This window comes from Gopherus flavomarginatus, chromosome 1, assembly GCF_025201925.1.
Source record: "Gopherus flavomarginatus isolate rGopFla2 chromosome 1, rGopFla2.mat.asm, whole genome shotgun sequence".
Taxonomy (NCBI): Eukaryota; Metazoa; Chordata; order Testudines; family Testudinidae; genus Gopherus; species Gopherus flavomarginatus.
In genome coordinates, this window is record NC_066617.1 from 341,218,639 (window position 1) to 341,235,473 (window position 16,835).

Genomic DNA, 16,835 nt, shown 5'->3' on the forward strand with positions numbered 1-16,835 from the left:
CAGAACAAGACTAAAACAATTTACAAGAAATTTAACAAAAACAGAAAGCCAAGCCAATTCTTTCTAACTTCAGAAATCCTCTGAGAAAGACAAAAATGATGTATTCCTGTGTCACCATCATGGTGCTATGATTATGGGTCAGTTGCAAGCCAGCAATAAAATTTTGCTCTGGATTCCAGGCTGGACCTTGGCACTGGGACACTTTTAGATGAAGAAACAATTTTGTTTAATTAAAAATAGAAACAAGAATCAAAAAGTTGGTTAAGCCATTTCTGAAAATAAAATGTTTATACTCAGAGAAAGAGTGTCTCATTTCTGCTTATTCTTTATCTCTCATTCACCTCTCTTCTGTTCTGACCATTCCCCCATGCTCTTGGCCCACATGGTCTCTTTCCCTTTCACCCTTCTCCCATCACTATTACCATCCTTAGAGTCCTTCTTTCTTCTCTCCACTTACCAGGGAACCCCATGTACCTTCCCTCCTCCCAGCCCCTTAGATTCACACTTCCCTCTCCAATACTCACCTCCTTGCTCCTCCTTCTGAAAGAGTTCCCCACCTTCATGGTGCCTCCTCTCCACAAATAACCAGGGGAGCTGCTGTTATTGAATGGTGGGGAGAGTGGCTGGAGCCCTCTTCTTCTCTCCCTCCATGAAGTCTGTTCTTCCCAGCAGAGGGAAGATGCTGTTGTTGAAGAGTCTATTCTTCCTTTGTGCCAGCTGCCAGGTGAGCTGTTGCCTCCATTGCTCTACTCTATTGCTTCTACTGCCCACAATGTTAGGCCAGCATAGGAACAGGGTCAAGAGGCAGCAGCCACTTGGCCATCAAAGGGAACTCACAGAAGTCCAATTTCTGTCCCCTCAACCTCATATCGAGCACAAATTGGGGCAAGACAAAAAGCTTAAAAAGCCCCACAGTGACCTGGCTTTGGGGACAAGTCATGGCCAGCTTAAAACACCTAGCAATTGCTTACAGCCTTATAATTAAAATAACTTGACACGTACTTTTGTTACCACAGCTCAGATTCACACTGATACTTAAAGGATTTCAAAACTGGTGACCTTGTGGACACACAAGGCCCAACGTTGACTCTGCTCAGATACCAGCTTACCATGACACGTTGACTCTGCCCATTTCTCTAATGCTAAGGAATCTTTCTGTTTACCGCTATTAAAAACCAATTTGCATTTGCACTGGATATCCTAAAACTAAACTAAGTTAGCTTCCTTTATGGAATCATAGTGCATTTCCAGCTGCTATAGGGTGACTCGCCAAGAAACTCTAATAACTTCTGCATAATGTAACTGTAAAAGCTATATTTTCATTTTGTTTTATGAGTGTTACATTGTTGGGCAATACAAATGTGACAGTTACAAACTACACTGTAACCTCTGTGGCTAGACTAAGTGAGCTGCTGTGAAATATAGCTGGGGTAAATTAATCCCAGCAGTGAACATGAATTTGTTTTCCAAGTTAAAAGGAATACTTATAGCTAAGAATGAATTAAAGTAAAAACAACAACAGAAATTCCCTTGGGATAGAAGAAATAACAATTTTCTGAAACATGAAATTTTAAAAAGGGAAATAACACTGTTCTTTTAACTCTTAAAAAATCTAAGTTTGCTTCTTTTCTCTTTGATCTGATTTGTCTGTAGTGAAAGTCAATGAACATTTGAACAAATATTGCTAAATACTGTACTTGATAGATAAAAAGAAACATGAGAGTTTGGCCTTAGCGCACACAACACATCACACAATGATCTCACCAATGTTACCAGCTGGGGACTAGCAAACCACATTTACCAAATAAGGTAAGTTGCTTCGTTCCTGAAATTTTTTCCCAGTTAGCTCACTCTGCTTTTCCTATGATTTATACAATAATTACAGAGGTCATTTTTTCAACTCAGATGGAGTAAATCATCAGGCTACCTAATGCAAGGCTGGATTTCTATAGTCTCTAGAGAGTTCTCCGTTTTAGTTAAACTGAGTGTGCACAGAAAAGGAAGAATTGAAATATGTGCAATAAAAACAGAAGAGCAAGTAATATAAATAATCAAGAAGAGCAGAAAGGGACGTAGATTGTATACTGTTGGTTTGGTTACAAACACTAATATTTTATTTCCAAGATCTGTGGGGACAGTTTTTGTGTCTTTCAAAGGATTATTCTTTATTATTGGAGATTCCAATAATATATATTATATACGAAAACCACTTGAACTTTACTCACTGGGTTTATGGTGACACTGAATACAAAATACAGATGTACTGTATATTGGGTATAGTTTATCCTCAATAATCTTTCTAATTTGTGCAATTGCATTACCACTATTCTGTCAGAAATCCTCTTTCTAACCCTTATTTTTAACTTTGTGGGCCTATATCTGCTTTAGGTATACATGCAGTTCCCACTGAAGTAAATCCAGTAATTAAAAAGAAAGAAAAAAGAAACCCTAAATACTCAAAACCTTTCCTCAAATCCTTTCCTTCCCCACCAAATTCTGACAAAAGCTGATAGCTCATACTGATATGTATTAATACCTCCCACTATATGGATGCTAATAATGCTCACATTTGAGCAAGGTGCTACTTCTACAAGGTTCATATTATAAACTCAACAGGAGTAAAACAATTCAAATTAAAAAGGTCTGATAAAGAAAGAAAATGATACAATGTTTAGAACATGTTTTTAAAAGAATATAGGAGCACAAACCAGGTAACTCTGGTCAAAAAGACTGATTAACCATTTTCACACCCAGCTACTTGAATTGTGCTTGCAACTGTGGGAATTGTGCATGAAAACTAGGAGCACAATTTAACCTACCTTTGCATGCCTGATTTCTTTAAAAAAAAATCAGACAAAAATTATCTCTAAATATATTGCTTTTTTCTATTCCATTCTATATAGATTCTTATACATACGTCACCATAGTATCGGAGCAACTTGCAGGAGTGCATTAGCAATGTGACTAACATCTCTCATTTGTGATTTGTTTTCTCTCCCATCTTCTCTTCAGGGGGAGAACTGTGTGTGCAGTTTATTGTGTTCTTTGGTAGGGCTGTTTTATTTTGTTAGGGTTTGGATTTTTTTTTTTAAATGTACATGCTGCTGTGAGTTTATGTTAGAAAAAAGCAAGTTCAAAGAAGTGCACTTTTCCTGTTGCAGGACAAGATGGTGAGGTTTGCATCTATGGCACCTTTACCACTATCCAGAGAGTTTGAGGGCCCAGTGAAGATGTCAAGTATAAATGAAATCCTCGTGTACAAACATCCTTCGAGTGCTGTGAAACTTTCATTACAAAAGTCCAAACTGGGTTTCCAGTTTTTTACATATGGAGAGATCACTCCACATTCAGCCAAAAGTTCACTAAAAGTTTGCGAATCTTCTGTGCAAACCTGTATTAACTAAAGAGTTTTGTAAGTTTCACACCCAGGAGCGATGTAAATTATGCTGAAGTAATTTGTAGTGGCAATATAGCCTCAGTTTTCCATACCTTTATTTCTAACCCATTCCTATTGTACTTTATAGATTTACCATTCTTGTTAGAGGTTCTGTCATAAACAGATGGTTAAGGGTTAATGTCTCTTTTATCTGTAAAGGGTTAAGAAGCTCAGTAAACCTGGCTGACACCTGACCAGAGGACCAGTAGGAGGATAAGATACTTTCAAATCTTGGTGGAGGGAAGTCTTTGTGCTTTTTTTGTTGTTCATTGTTCGCTCTTGGGGCTAAGAGGGACCAGACCTACACCCAGGCTTTCTCCAAATCTTTCTGAATCAGTCTTTCATGTTTCAAAATTGTAAGTAGTAGCCAGGCAAGGTGGATTAGTCTTATGTTTGTTTTCTCAACATGTAAATGTGTATTTTTGCTGGAAGGATTTTTACCTCTGTTTGCTGTAACTTTGAATCTAAGGCTGCGGGGGGAGTCCCTCTGGTCTGTATGAATCTGAATACCCTGTAAAGCATTTTCCATCCTGATTTTACAGAGATAATTTTTACCTTTTCTTTCTTTAATTAAAAGCTTTCTTTTTAAGAACCTGATTGATTTTTCCTTATTTTAAAATCCAAGGGATTGAGTCTGAACTCACCAGGGATTGGTGGGGGGAAAGTAGGGGGGATGGTTAATACCTCCTTCTTTTAAGATAAGACGGTTACTCACCTTTGTAACTGTTGTTCTTCGAGATGTGTTGCTCACATCCATTCCAGTTAGGTGTGCGCGCCGCGCGTGCACGTTCGTCGGAAACTTTTTACCCTAGCAACTCCAGTGGGCCGGCAGGTTGCCCCCTAGAGTGGCGCCGCCATGGCACCCGATATATACCCCTGACGGCCAACCCGCTCCTCAGTTCATTCTTGCCGGCTACTCCGACAGTGGGGAAGGAGGGCGGGTGTGGAATGGATGTGAGCAACACATCTCGAAGAACAACAGTTACAAAGGTGAGTAACCGTCTTTTCTTCTTCGAGTGATTGCTCACATCCATTCCAGTTACGTGAATCCCAAGCCATACCTAGGCGGTGGGGTCGGAGTGAGAAGTAGCGGCATGGAGCACTGCAGATCCGAAAGCCGCGTCCTCTCTGGACTGCTGGACCAGGCCGTAGTGGGAAGCAAAGGTGTGGACCGATGACCAGGTCGCTGCCCGACAGATTTCCTGGATGGGCACACGGGCGAGGAAAGCCAGCGACGACGCCTGCGCCCTGGTAGAGTGCGCAGTCACACGGCCCGTAGGAACGTGAGCCAAGTCATAGCAGGTCCTGATACAGGACGTTACCCACGAGGATAACCTCTGCGAGGAAATGGGAAGCCCCTTAATGCGGTCCGCTACTGCCACGAAAAGCTGGGGGGTTTTGCGGAACGGTTTGGTCCTCTCCACATAAAACGCGAGAGCCCGACGGACATCAAGCGAGTGGAGTTGTTGCTCCCTGCGAGAAGAATGAGGTTTCGGGAAAAAAACTGGGAGGAAGATTTCCTGGTTGACGTGGAATGCTGAGACCACCTTGGGGAGAAAGGCAGGGTGCGGTCTCAGCTGCACCTTATCTTTCTGGAAGACTGTATACGGGGGATCTACCGTGAGAGCCCGGAGTTCCGACACCCGTCTAGCTGAGATAATAGCTACTAAAAAGGCAGTCTTCCAAGAAAGATAGAGCAGGGAGCAAGTAGCTAACGGCTCAAAGGGGGGCCCCATGAGCCGAGACAACACCAGGTTAAGATCCCAGGTAGGGGCAGGGGGTCGGACGTTAGGGTATAGACGTTCCAGCCCCTTAAGGAATCTAGTCACCGTCGAGTGAGAGAAAACGGAGCGGCCATCCCCACCCGGGTGAAAGGTGGAGATAGCCGCCAGGTGGACCCGCAGGGACGATATCGCCAGGCCCTGTTGCTTGAGGGACCAAATATAGTCCAAAATATTGGCCACCGAAACTTCCATCGGGAGGAGACCCTTCTCCACGCACCAACAGGAGAAACACTTCCACTTGGCCGAGTACATCGCTCTAGTGGAAGGCTTCCTGCTGCCCAAGAGTACCTCACGTACCGGGGTGGAGCAGTGCAACTCCGAACTGGTCAGCCACGCAGGAGCCACGCTGCGAGGTGCAGCGACTGGAGGTCCGGGTGACAGAGAGTTCCGTGGTCCTGGGTGATCAGGTCCGGGTGAAGGGGCAGGGGAACTGGGTCGGCTATGGCCAGGTCCAGCAACATGGGGTACCAATGTTGCCTGGGCCACGCCGGGGCTACCATGATCACGCGGGCCCTGTCCCTGCGCACCTTCAGAAGGACCCTGTGGACCAGCGGGAACGGGGGGAACGCGTAGAACAAGTGGGTCGTCCACGGAATAAGGAAGGCGTCCGCTAGAGACCCGGGTTCCCGGCCCTGAAAGGAGCAGAACGCCTGGCATTTCCTGTTCCCCCTGGACGCGAAGAGGTCCAAGCGGGGACAACCCCACCTCTGGAAGATCGAGAGGGCGACGTCCGGGCGAAGGGACCACTCGTGCGAGAGGAAGGATCTGCTCAGGCGGTCCGCCAGCGTGTTCCGTACTCCGGGGAGGAAGGAAGCCGTGAGGTGAATGGAGTGGGCTATACAAAAGTCCCAGAGTCGCATCGCCTCGTGACATAGGGGAGAGGATCTGGTGCCGCCCTGCTTGTTGATATAGTACATGGTCGTCGTGTTGTCGGTAAATACCGCGACACAACGACCCCGAAGCTGGTGACAGAACGTTTGACAAGCAAGGCGGACCGCTCTTAACTCCCGCATGTTGATGTGTAGCTCCACCTCCTGTGGAGACCACAGGCCCTGTGTCCTCAGGGTTCGCAGGTGGGCCCCCCAGCCGAGATCTGAGGCATCCATCGTTAGGGACACCGAGGGCTGGGGTGGGTGGAATGGGAGCCCCACACACACGACGGACTGGTCTAGCCACCAACTGAGAGAATCCAACACCCCCTGGGGGATTGTGATCAGCATGTCTAGTGACTGCCTTGCCGGCCGGTAATGTGCGATGAGCCAAGACTGGAGGGGCCTCATGCGGAGCCGTGCATACCCGGTCACAAATGTGCAGGCTGCCATATGGCCTAACAGGGTTAGACATGTCCGTATCGATGTCAGGGGGGCTGCCAGCAAGCGCTGAACGATCGCCGACAACGACTGGAACCTTGGCAATGGCAGAAGGGCCCTGGCCACGGTGGAGTCCAGGACGGCCCCAATGAACTCCACCCTCTGCGAGGGGAGCAGGGTGGACTTGTCCACGTTGATCATGAGGCCCAAGGTAGCAAACAGGCCGGTGATCCTGCGGACGTGGCTGCAGACCTGCAGCTCCGACGTGCCCCGAATTAACCAATCGTCGAGGTAAGGGAACACGTGAATGCGACTGCGCCGAAGATGTGCCACAACGACGGCCATGCATTTTATGAATACCCTCGGAGCCGTAGAAAGGCCAAATGGGAGGACTGCAAATTGGTAGTGAAGGCGGCCAACCACAAATCGAAGGAAACGTCTGTGGTGTGGCCATATGGCAATATGAAAATAAGCGTCCTGCATGTCGAGGGCGGCATACCAGTCTCCAGGAATGGGATAATGGTCCCCAGGGATACCATGCGGAACTTCAACTTCACTAGATATTTGTTGAGCTCTCGCAGGTCGAGGATAGGCCTGAGGCCTCCCTTGGCCTTGGGGATCAGAAAGTAGCGGGAATAAAACCCCTTGCCTTTCTCGTTTTCCGGAACCGCCTCTATAGCTCCTTTGTTGAGGAGCGCCTGTACCTCCTGGCGAAGGAATTGCTCATGAGAGGGGTCCCTGAAGAGGGACGAGGATGGGGGGCGGGAGGGAGGAAATGATACAAACTGCAGACGGTATCCCGTCTGCACCGTGCGTAAGACCCAGCGGTCGGATGTTATCCGGGACCACGCCTGGAGGAAAAACGAAAGGCGGTTGGAAAACGGGGGGGAAGGATCCATGTGGGATACTGGTATTACGCCCTCGGGCGCACCTTCAAAATGAAGGTTTGGGTCCAGGTGGGGCTTTAGAGGAGCTTTGGTTTTGCCCCCCTTGATTGCCAGACGGCCTGCGCCTGCCATTTCTGCCGCGGCGCCTATTAAGGTCCTGCCGCTGGCGGAACTGGGGGTATGGCCGACGCTGCTGCTGTTGCTGCGGCCGGAAGGGTCTGCGTTGCGTCCCAGGCGTGTGCATACCAAGGGAGCGCATAATGACCCGATTGTCCTTAAGACTTTTCAGTCTGGGGTCTGTCTTCTCCGAGAACAGGCCCTGGCCTTCGAACGGGAGGTCCTGGATGGTGTATTGGAGCTCCGGTGGAAGGCCAGAAACCTGAATCCAGGAGATGCGGCGCATCGTCACCCCCGAAGCGAGGGTATGGGCAGCCGAGTCTGCAGCGTCCAAGGAGGCCTGCAACGAGGTTCGTGCAACCTTCTTGCCCTTGTCAAGAATCGCCGCAAATTCTTGACGCGCCTCTTGTGGCAGCAGCTCTTTGAACTTGTCCGCTGCCACCCAAGAGTTAAATGCGTAGCGGCTAAGAAGGGCTTGCTGATTGGAAACCCTGAGCTGAAGGGCCCCAGCCGAATAAACCTTGCGGCCGAGGAGGTCCATACGCCTGGCCTCCTTGGATTTGGGGGCTGGGGCTTCCTGTCCGTGACGCTCCCTCTCGTTCACCGACTGTACCACCAGGGAACATGGTGTCGGGTGAATATGGAGGTACTCATAGCCCTTGGAGGGGGCCATGTACTTCCTTTCGACGCCCCTTGCAGTACGGGGGATGGAGGCCGGCGATTGCCAGATCGTATTGGCGTTGGCCTGGATCGTCCGAATGAAGGGTAGGGCGACCCTGGTGGGAGCATCGGAGGAGAGGATGCTGACGACGGGGTCCTCGATCTGAGAGACCTCCTCAGCTTGCAGGCTCAGATTCTGTGCTACGCGCCTGAGGAGGTCCTGATGTGCCCTGAGATCTAGCGGAGGAGGGCTATTAGAGGAAGTGCCAGCCACCGCCTCATCAGGAGAAGAGGATGAGAAGACCCCTGGCAAGAGTGTGTCCAGCGGGGGGTCTGCCTCAGCCCTCGCCTCTGGCTCAGGAGGGAGATCAGGGTCCTGTTGCTTTGACCCGTCCTCCCTGTCCGGGGAGGGAGGGGGGCGAGACAACGACGCCTCCGGCGCCCTGTGCTCTGCCGGTGCAGGCCTAGGAGGAAGCTGTTGGGGGCCCTGGGCTTGATGGTACGCCCAGGGTGTCCAGAACCCCCACTGCTGCGGACCCTGGTCCTGTTGCGGAGGGTCTTGAAAAAGAGCCGCTTGTCTGTCAGTGCCCAGCGCGTATACGCTGTCCGCCTGCGATGACACCGACGGCTGTCTGGAAAGCCATGGAGGGGCCGACCGCAGCTGGTAAGAGTCTCCGCGTTCTGGCGTCGAAGATGTTCTCGGTGCCGGGGACCAGTACCGGGAGTCATACCGGTGCCGGGATCGGGACCGGGTTCTGTCTTGGACTCGGTGCCGGGATCGGGACCGGGACCTGCCACCGACGCGGTGTCGGGAGGTAGACCGGGACCGGGACCTGCCACCAGCTCGGTGCCGGGAGGTCGACCGGTGCGCTGATCGACGGCGGGACTGGCTCCTAGAGTCCCGGTGCCGGTATCGGCGGCTGGAACCAGACCGTGACTGTCTGGAGGCCGATCGGTGCCGCAAGTACGACCGGTACCGCCGAGGGGAGCGGTGCCGGGACTGCGAGCGGCGGTGGGATCTTGAGCGACCATGGTGTCGGGACCTCGACCGCGAGCGTGAGTCCCGAGACGGCGCTGTCATCATAGGTTTGCCCCTGGACGCTACCCGCACCGGAGGTACCGGGGGTGGAGGCTGAGTTGACTCAGTCAGGGCAATGAGGTCCCGTGCCGAGGCGAAGGTCTCTGGAGTCGATGGGACCAATAGCTCAACCCCAGATCTTATGGGGGAGCTCGGCGGGACCGGACTCGACGGACCCACCGGGCCCGGAGTCGACGGTGCCGGTAGCGCCGCGGCAGATGTCGATGCCGGGCGCTCCACTCGAGTCTGCCTGGATGGAGTTGCAGACTTCGAGGGTCTTGCTTCTGCACCTGGTGCCGGGGAAGGTCGGTGCCGGGGAGTCTTTCCGGTGCCGGCGCGATCCGGTGCCGGGTCGAGTGCCGCTTCCATGAGGAGAGTCCTAAGTCTCTGGTCTCTCTCCTTCTTTGTTCTAGGCTTAAAAGCCTTGCAAATGCGGCACTTGTCCGACCTGTGCGATTCCCCCAGGCACTTTAGACACGCGTCGTGAGGGTCGCTGGTCGGCATCGGCTTCTTACAGGCCGCACATTGCTTGAAGCCCAGCGAACCAGGCATGAGCCCGGTGCTGGGTGCCGGGAAGGGCTACGGCCCAAACCGGCTAACGACTATCTACAATATTATTTACACTATTAATTATATAACTAACTACACTTAACTACTAACTGTCAACCGTAGAACAAGGAGAGCTAGGGACGTGGAGGACAGCTATGCCGCGCTCCACAGTTCCAACGACTGACACGGCGGTAAGAAGGAACTGAGGAGCGGGTGGGCCGGCAGGGGTATATATCAGGTGCCATGGCGGCGCCACTCTAGGGGGCGACCTGCCGGCCCACTGGAGTTGCTAGGGTAAAAAGTTTCCGACGAACGTGCACGCACGGCGCGCACACCTAACTGGAATGGATGTGAGCAATCACTCGAAGAAGAACCAAGGAGTTTGGATCGGTGTGAAGCCTCTCAAGGCAACCCAGGGAGGGGAAAGTCTAGGGGGAAAAGGAGGGGAATGGTTAATTTCTCCTTGTTCTAAGACCCAAGGGGTTTGGGGGGAACAGAAAGTGTGCCAGACACTAAATTCAGGCTGGTGGCAGTGTACCAGATTTAAGCTAGTAATTAAGCTTAAAGGTGTTCATGCGAGTCCCCACTTTTTGTACCCTAAAGTTCAAAGTGGGGGAAAAACTTTGACAGATTCTCATTTTTTTTTGAAGAACATTAAATGTAATTAAGTATCACCTCGTTGTGCTGCTCTCATTCATCTCAATGCCCTTTGCAACTATTTCATTTGACAGATCCACCTCATATCAGACCCAATCATACCCTAGATTATGTGGGTATAACCACCCAGCATTGAAGCTGACAGTTGAACTCAGGCAAAGCAGAAGAAGAAAAGACAAATATATTTATTTTGGATTTTTCTAAAACAACCAACTAATAGAGCTCCTGTCTGGTGGCTGAGCTTAAGAGGTGTCAGCCCAGGAACCTAATGGTCCAAAAGAAAGGTAACAAGGCCTAATGCAGGGGTCGGCAACCTACAGCATGCGTGCCACCTTCGGCACGAGAGCCGATTTTGCCTGGCACGTGGCTGCTAGCCTGGGTTCCGGCCGCCAGCCCCGCTCAGCACGCTGCCAGCTGAGTGAACGAAACCCCTAGCTGGCAGGAGGCTAAGCGGGGCCGGCGGCTGGGACCCCAGACCGGCGGCAGGGTTAGGGTTAGGGTGCCTCCCTGGGTGGGCTGCTGCAGCGGATGCATGTGGGTGGCGGTCCCTGTGTGCCCCTTGGCTCCCCCCTCACCGCGCTCAGGTTCTGCGGCTCCCAGGAGTGTGAGCCGCCGGAGCGCGGGGCCCTGAGGCTATGTGGGAGAGGCAGAGGCGGGTCACCCTTGGGAGCTGCAGAGCCCGAGCGCGGTGAGGGGAGAGCCGAGGGGCGAACGGGGACCACCGCCCGCATGCATCTGCTGCAGGAGCTCCCCCGGGGGGGCACTGGGCCGCAGCCCAGTCAGGCACTCCCCCCGGTTTCCCCCCTCACCGCTGCTCCTCCCACAGCTCCCCCCCTCCCGCTACTTCAGCACTCCATGTGGAGTTTTGCCTCCACATGGAGCCAGCATCTGACCGGTATGGGCATGGTAAGAGGAGTCCCAGGGCGCAGTCAGGGAGCAGGGGGAGGGTGGGATGGGTCGGGAGTTCTGTGGGGGCTCTCAGGGGGCGGGGTTGTGGAGAGGGATAGAAGTAGCCAGGTGACAGGGAGCAGGAGGGGGGTTGGATGGGTCAAGAGTTCTGGGGGTCCTGTCAGAGGGCGGGGAGTGGTTGGATGGGGCATGGAAGTCCCCGGGGGTCTGTCTGGGGGTGGGGATGTGGATAAGGTTGGGGCAATCAGAGGACAGGTAGGGGGTAGGCAGTTAGGGTGGAGAGGTCTCAGGAGGGGGCAGTCAGGGGACAAGGAGCAGGGGGGTGTTGGGGGTTCTGTCCGGGGCAATCGGGGTGGGAAGTGGGAGGGAGTGGATGGAGATGGAGCCAAGGCAGGGTTCTCCCCTCTTTTTTGATTGTTGAAATATGGTAACCCTAGGTGAGGGGGGAGCTGGGGGGCACATGGGGGCTGGCACCTGCATACAGCCTGCAGGAGCCCCCAGGAGAGCGCCGAGCCGCAGCCTGGGTGGGAGAGGTGGAAGGGTGCAGCTGCTCCCCATTAGCGCCACCACCACCTTTGCAGGGCTGCTACCCCCCTGCACCGCACCGGCTCCTCCATGGCTGGGGCTCACTGCTGCTGCAAGTGGGATGCTCTGGCTCTTCGGTGCCTCCGGAAGGCAGCTTCTCCCTGTCGAGCTGCTGCAGTGGCCCAAACCCGGCAAAGGCAGTGAGTGGACTCAGGGCGGAGGCCACCTGGGTGGGGTGGGGAGGAGAGGGCTTGCAGGGGGGCTGTGCACCCTCGAGGGGAGTTCAGGGTACGGGGAGGGGGGACCTGGTCTGGGGAGCAGCCCCTGGGCATGTCTGGCCCCTGGGCAGGCTGGCCTCTGAGGTCTATAAAGACTCGTTGGGATTTGCCCCTCAATGAACCAATATGCAAGGGGGGAGGGATGGTCGCAAGGTGGAAGTTTTGCCTGGGGCGCAAAATATCCTTGCACCGGCCTGCCCCAGGAGGTGCGTGCACCCCAGGTTAAGAATCACCACACTAAACTGATAAGATCTGCATTTTAATTTAATTTTAAATGAAGCTTCTTAAACATTTTAAAAGACTTGTTTACATTACATGCAACAATAGTTTATAGACTTATAGAGAGAGACTTTCTAAAAACGTTAAAATGTATTACCGGCACGCAAAACCTTAAATTAGAGTGAATAAATGAAGACCCGGCATACCACTTCTGAAAGGTTGCCGACCCCTGGTCTAATGGATTAGGCATAAGACTGAGTTGGAAGATCTGGGTTCCAGTCTTAGCTCAGCCACTAAGTTGTTGTGTGGCTTGGGCAATTCTCTTGACCTCTGCATGTCCCTTTTCTATCAGTTATGAAATGGGGACAAATGCCTATCCAGTAGGAACGCTGTAAGAATTAATTAATGTTTGTAAAGTGCTCTGCCCAGGTAGAGCCCTATATAAAGTGTCTGGTGTTATTGTTCATGGCAACAGCAAATGGGAGTGAGCAATCCCCAAACACGGAAGTATTAACTGTCTACAGAGTCATTGATTGCATATATCTAAAGGGGACAGTGAGTGCTGCACATTGCTCTACAATGACCTCCGCACCCTAACTAAGAAGCCATGTTAATGCCCTCTGGATAGAGTCTTGATTAGCTTCTCCAGACACTGTCAACAACACAGTGAGTCTCTATAGAACAGGCAATCATGTCCCTGAAGCTATGTTATTACAAAATTAAATAGCAACACAAAGAATCAAACAACTGTCAATGCAGGTAGGAATGAAAACTGCTAAAAAAATAGAAAGCATTTTCAGATGGCATTACACTCTATTATCTGCAGCATAGTTACAAATAAATTTCCATGTTCTGCATCTGCATAGCAGGACATAGGTGTGGTAAGGAAAGCATGCAGCTGTACACAAAAAAAAATCAAACATGAGGGAAGGAAACATCTTCTTTGTCCACAGAAGTCTGACCACAAGTCCACAGCAGGAATCTGATCTAAACATGTGCTTAGTTCCTGTACAGAGGGTTCTCCATCTCTCTGCAACACTCACAGAAGCAGTACAGAAAACACTCAAATATTATCACTTACATTCTCCATTTCTCCTCTTACCATATATATTTTCTCCTCCTGCGACTCTGCTCTGAAGCAGAAAGAGTGCAAGCCCTATTATCTATTTTATAGGCCCACCACATTATGCTCTTTATACAAGAACTAAACAAAACTAGAATGGTTTCTTCAAACCAAAGCAATATTAAAAATTGAAAGACTTCCCAGATAATCTGTCAGCAAAGTTTTAAATCAAGGGCACAATATTTCAGAAGCAGTACATGTACTCAGGGAGCACTGTCTGGTACCAGAATCATGCACCTTATTAACTATTGTACTCTTTAAGACTCTCCAAGGCAACTAATCAGTAAGAGTTCTGTGCACCTTAAGAATTCTGCATTGAGCTGGAAATAGGGCTTTCTAGTTTGAGAGACTACACCTAGGAAACTCCTTTTCTGAATGTACCCCCAGGTTCTCTGGGCTCAATACTGAGCCTTGCTACAGCTCTTTGTGCTGCTCTGCCAACTATATAGATGTCTTAAACCACCGACTAAAGATTCTCCATATAGAAGAAATATCTGGATACTGTAACCCAGAGGGGGGCAAAGGCCGAAGGAGACATGGCCAAAGCACACTGAGCTCTGAGAATGCGCAGTGCCCCTTTGGAATCACTACATCCACAGCACAGTATAGAATAGCGCCAAGGTGGTTCTAAACTATACCAAGGATTGAACAAGGCTTTGGCTGCTTTTAGAATGAAGGAGCCACAACCTGCTGCTTTGTCATTCGCCTCCTCTGCTGCGCCCAGAGGAGAGATAGGCCTCTTTGTAAGGAGTTGGAGGTGAGTCAGTTCATTTGACTGTTTCTCCTCCCATTTTAAAACCACTCTTTTTCGGTTTCTACTTTCCTCCATCAGTTTTGTTTATCTATTATTTAAGTTTTTGTAGTGTTCCAGAGGCATAAAATTATTATTACTGATGTTTCTTATGGCAGTGCTTAAGGGACAACCAAGAACGGGGCCGCCTTGTGCTAGGCCTTGTGAAAACACTGCAGTAAATGGTCCCTACCCCCAAAGAGCTTGCTATCTACCTTGACATTATAGACACAAGGTGGGGGAGGGATGTAACACACAAGCAGAAAACATCACATTATTTCCATACTTGTGGGAGGAAAGAGGTGATATTGGATTTACTTAGGAGGGAGTAAGAAAAATGGAAAGAAAGGGGAAGGGAAGTAGGGTGAGGGCCAGGATAGGGGAGAAGGGGGTAAAAGTGGCAGGTGGGGAGTGAAGCTGAGGTGAAGAAACTGTGATGGAGGGGGAGGGATAGGACTGAAGCAAACAGACAATGAGTATAGGGCAGACAAAACTGCAAAAAGTTCTCTCACAGTTCCTGCCTTTGCTGCTTCTTCAGCTGCTAGGATAAGAACATTGGAGAGGTTCACAATGCACATAAGAATGACTCTGGGCTAGTAAAAACTGAGTGTCTACAATATTTCTCAGTTACTTTTTGGTTTTCCATATGGGAGTGAATTAAACCTAAATACAGAAAATAAAGGCAACTAAAGGATATGGCAGATTTACTGCAAAATAAAAGGTTCTATTAGTGCCTGAGGTATGCAATATATCCAGAACCTTAAAATGTCCCTTCTAAAATGTTCCATTCCTCTAAAGCAAAGAACTAAGTCCAATTTATCAATACACAAATACACTGAGAACAATGGTATCATTACTTTAAAATGCTTGTAATCTAACAATCAACATAGTGTGAACTTAAATCAAATATAAAATAAATAAGAATTGGTTCCTTACTTTTGCTGCACCTATTTGTTCTTTACGAAACTTTTCCAGTGGTGCTATTAACACATCATTGGCATTCTGGATCTGAAATGTCAAATATAAATATTTAAATATGTCTCTTTTTCATATATAGTATTTAAAGAAAGTTGGCAGCGACAGTACAATTCAGTAAATCTCACTTTGCTAATCTACAAACCTGATAAAAACCCAGTGGTTTCATCACAGTTGTCAAAGAAGGTTTAACGGCAGAGTGAAGATAAGGCTCCACTTACAAATGCTTCTTTGCTTGTATAAAGTATACTACAAAACATTTCCCAATGTATTACGAAGCATCATCATAAATAATTAAAACTTAATTATATTTGTCAATATAAAATAAAGTACTCATGCTGCATACATAGGATTCCTGGTATTTGTTTTCCCTGAATTTTAGAGTTTACAATCTAATTTCAGACAAGAGCAACAACTGGAAGTAAAACAATCTGACAGAATTGGGGAGAAGACAAAGGTAACAGTGTTAGGAACATGACTACATAGACTAGTTATGTGCATAAATAGATAGCTTAGTGATTTCAGCAATCCCCTCTGACCATCTAGCCATGCCAGTTAAGGGAATAATCCAAAAGAAAAGCTGAAAAAAGTTACAAAATATATAAAATTGGCAACTATCATGTTTATCCTCTTACACTTAACCTGGAAGCTCTAATTATGTGATAGCTTTCATTTTTCCCATTGTTTGTTCACTTAGAGCAGGGGTTCCCAAACTTGGTTCACAGCTTGTTCAGGGTAAGACCCTGGCAGGCCGCGAGATGCTTTGTGTACCTGAGCGTCCACAGATATGGCTTCTCGCAGCTCCCAGTGGCTGTGGTTCACTGTTCCCAGACAATGAGAGCTGCGGGAAGCGGTGGCCCAGCCCATGCCGCTTCCCGCAGCTCCCATTGGCCAGGAACAGTGAACCGTGGCCACTGGGAGCTGCAAGTGGCTGCACCTGCAAATGCTTAGGTAAACAAAGCATCTCACAGCCTGCCAGGGGCCTGAACAAGCCGCGAACCAAGTTTGGGAACCCCTGCCTTAGAGTGAAATTCACCCCACTGCAGAAGGCAAACAAAAATTCCTGTGCATTATTTAAACCTTACTTAACCTCAAAGCTAAGGGATTATGTGGCATGTAAGGTTTCGGCTAGGAAGGATATATTCATTTCTTTTGCTATCTTGATGTATTTATCTTTTTGCCATGCAATACCACTTAAAAAAATTGTACTCAATTTCCTGCTAACATGTATATGAGAAATCATTCATTTTCAGGTTTAGACACAACAGCCACAGGAAGACTTTTTATACGAGCCTCATTCTGAGTCATGTCACTGACTTCAGTTGCAAAGTTATGTATCTCTCACACAGATTTGGTGTCCCCTCATTTTTATTGTTGTAAATTATTCACCTCAGAAATAAAGAATAAAAAACCTGATTATACAACATTTTATTTACCTTAAAGGAATTACTAGCAAAGCATTTTAAGTTTCCTGCATAAATAATTGTTCCCTCATTTCTGGTCTTTACCACATACATTGCATTCCACATTTGGGTCTT

General features: G+C 49.1%; 1 protein-coding gene across 2 annotated transcripts in view; it reads right to left on the reverse strand.

Moving 5' to 3' along the window:
- Positions 1–16,835, reverse strand: part of ARHGAP42 (Rho GTPase activating protein 42) — a 596,304-nt gene that overhangs the window by 412,144 nt on the left and 167,325 nt on the right. For both annotated transcript variants that reach the window (XR_007772629.1, XM_050940918.1), the window contains exon 4: positions 15,259–15,330. Coding sequence is in view for 1 of the 2 variants with exons in the window: in XM_050940918.1 (XP_050796875.1) it covers positions 15,259–15,330 (72 nt within the window). In the remaining variant the exon portion in view is untranslated. The remainder of the gene's footprint in view (positions 1–15,258; positions 15,331–16,835) is intronic.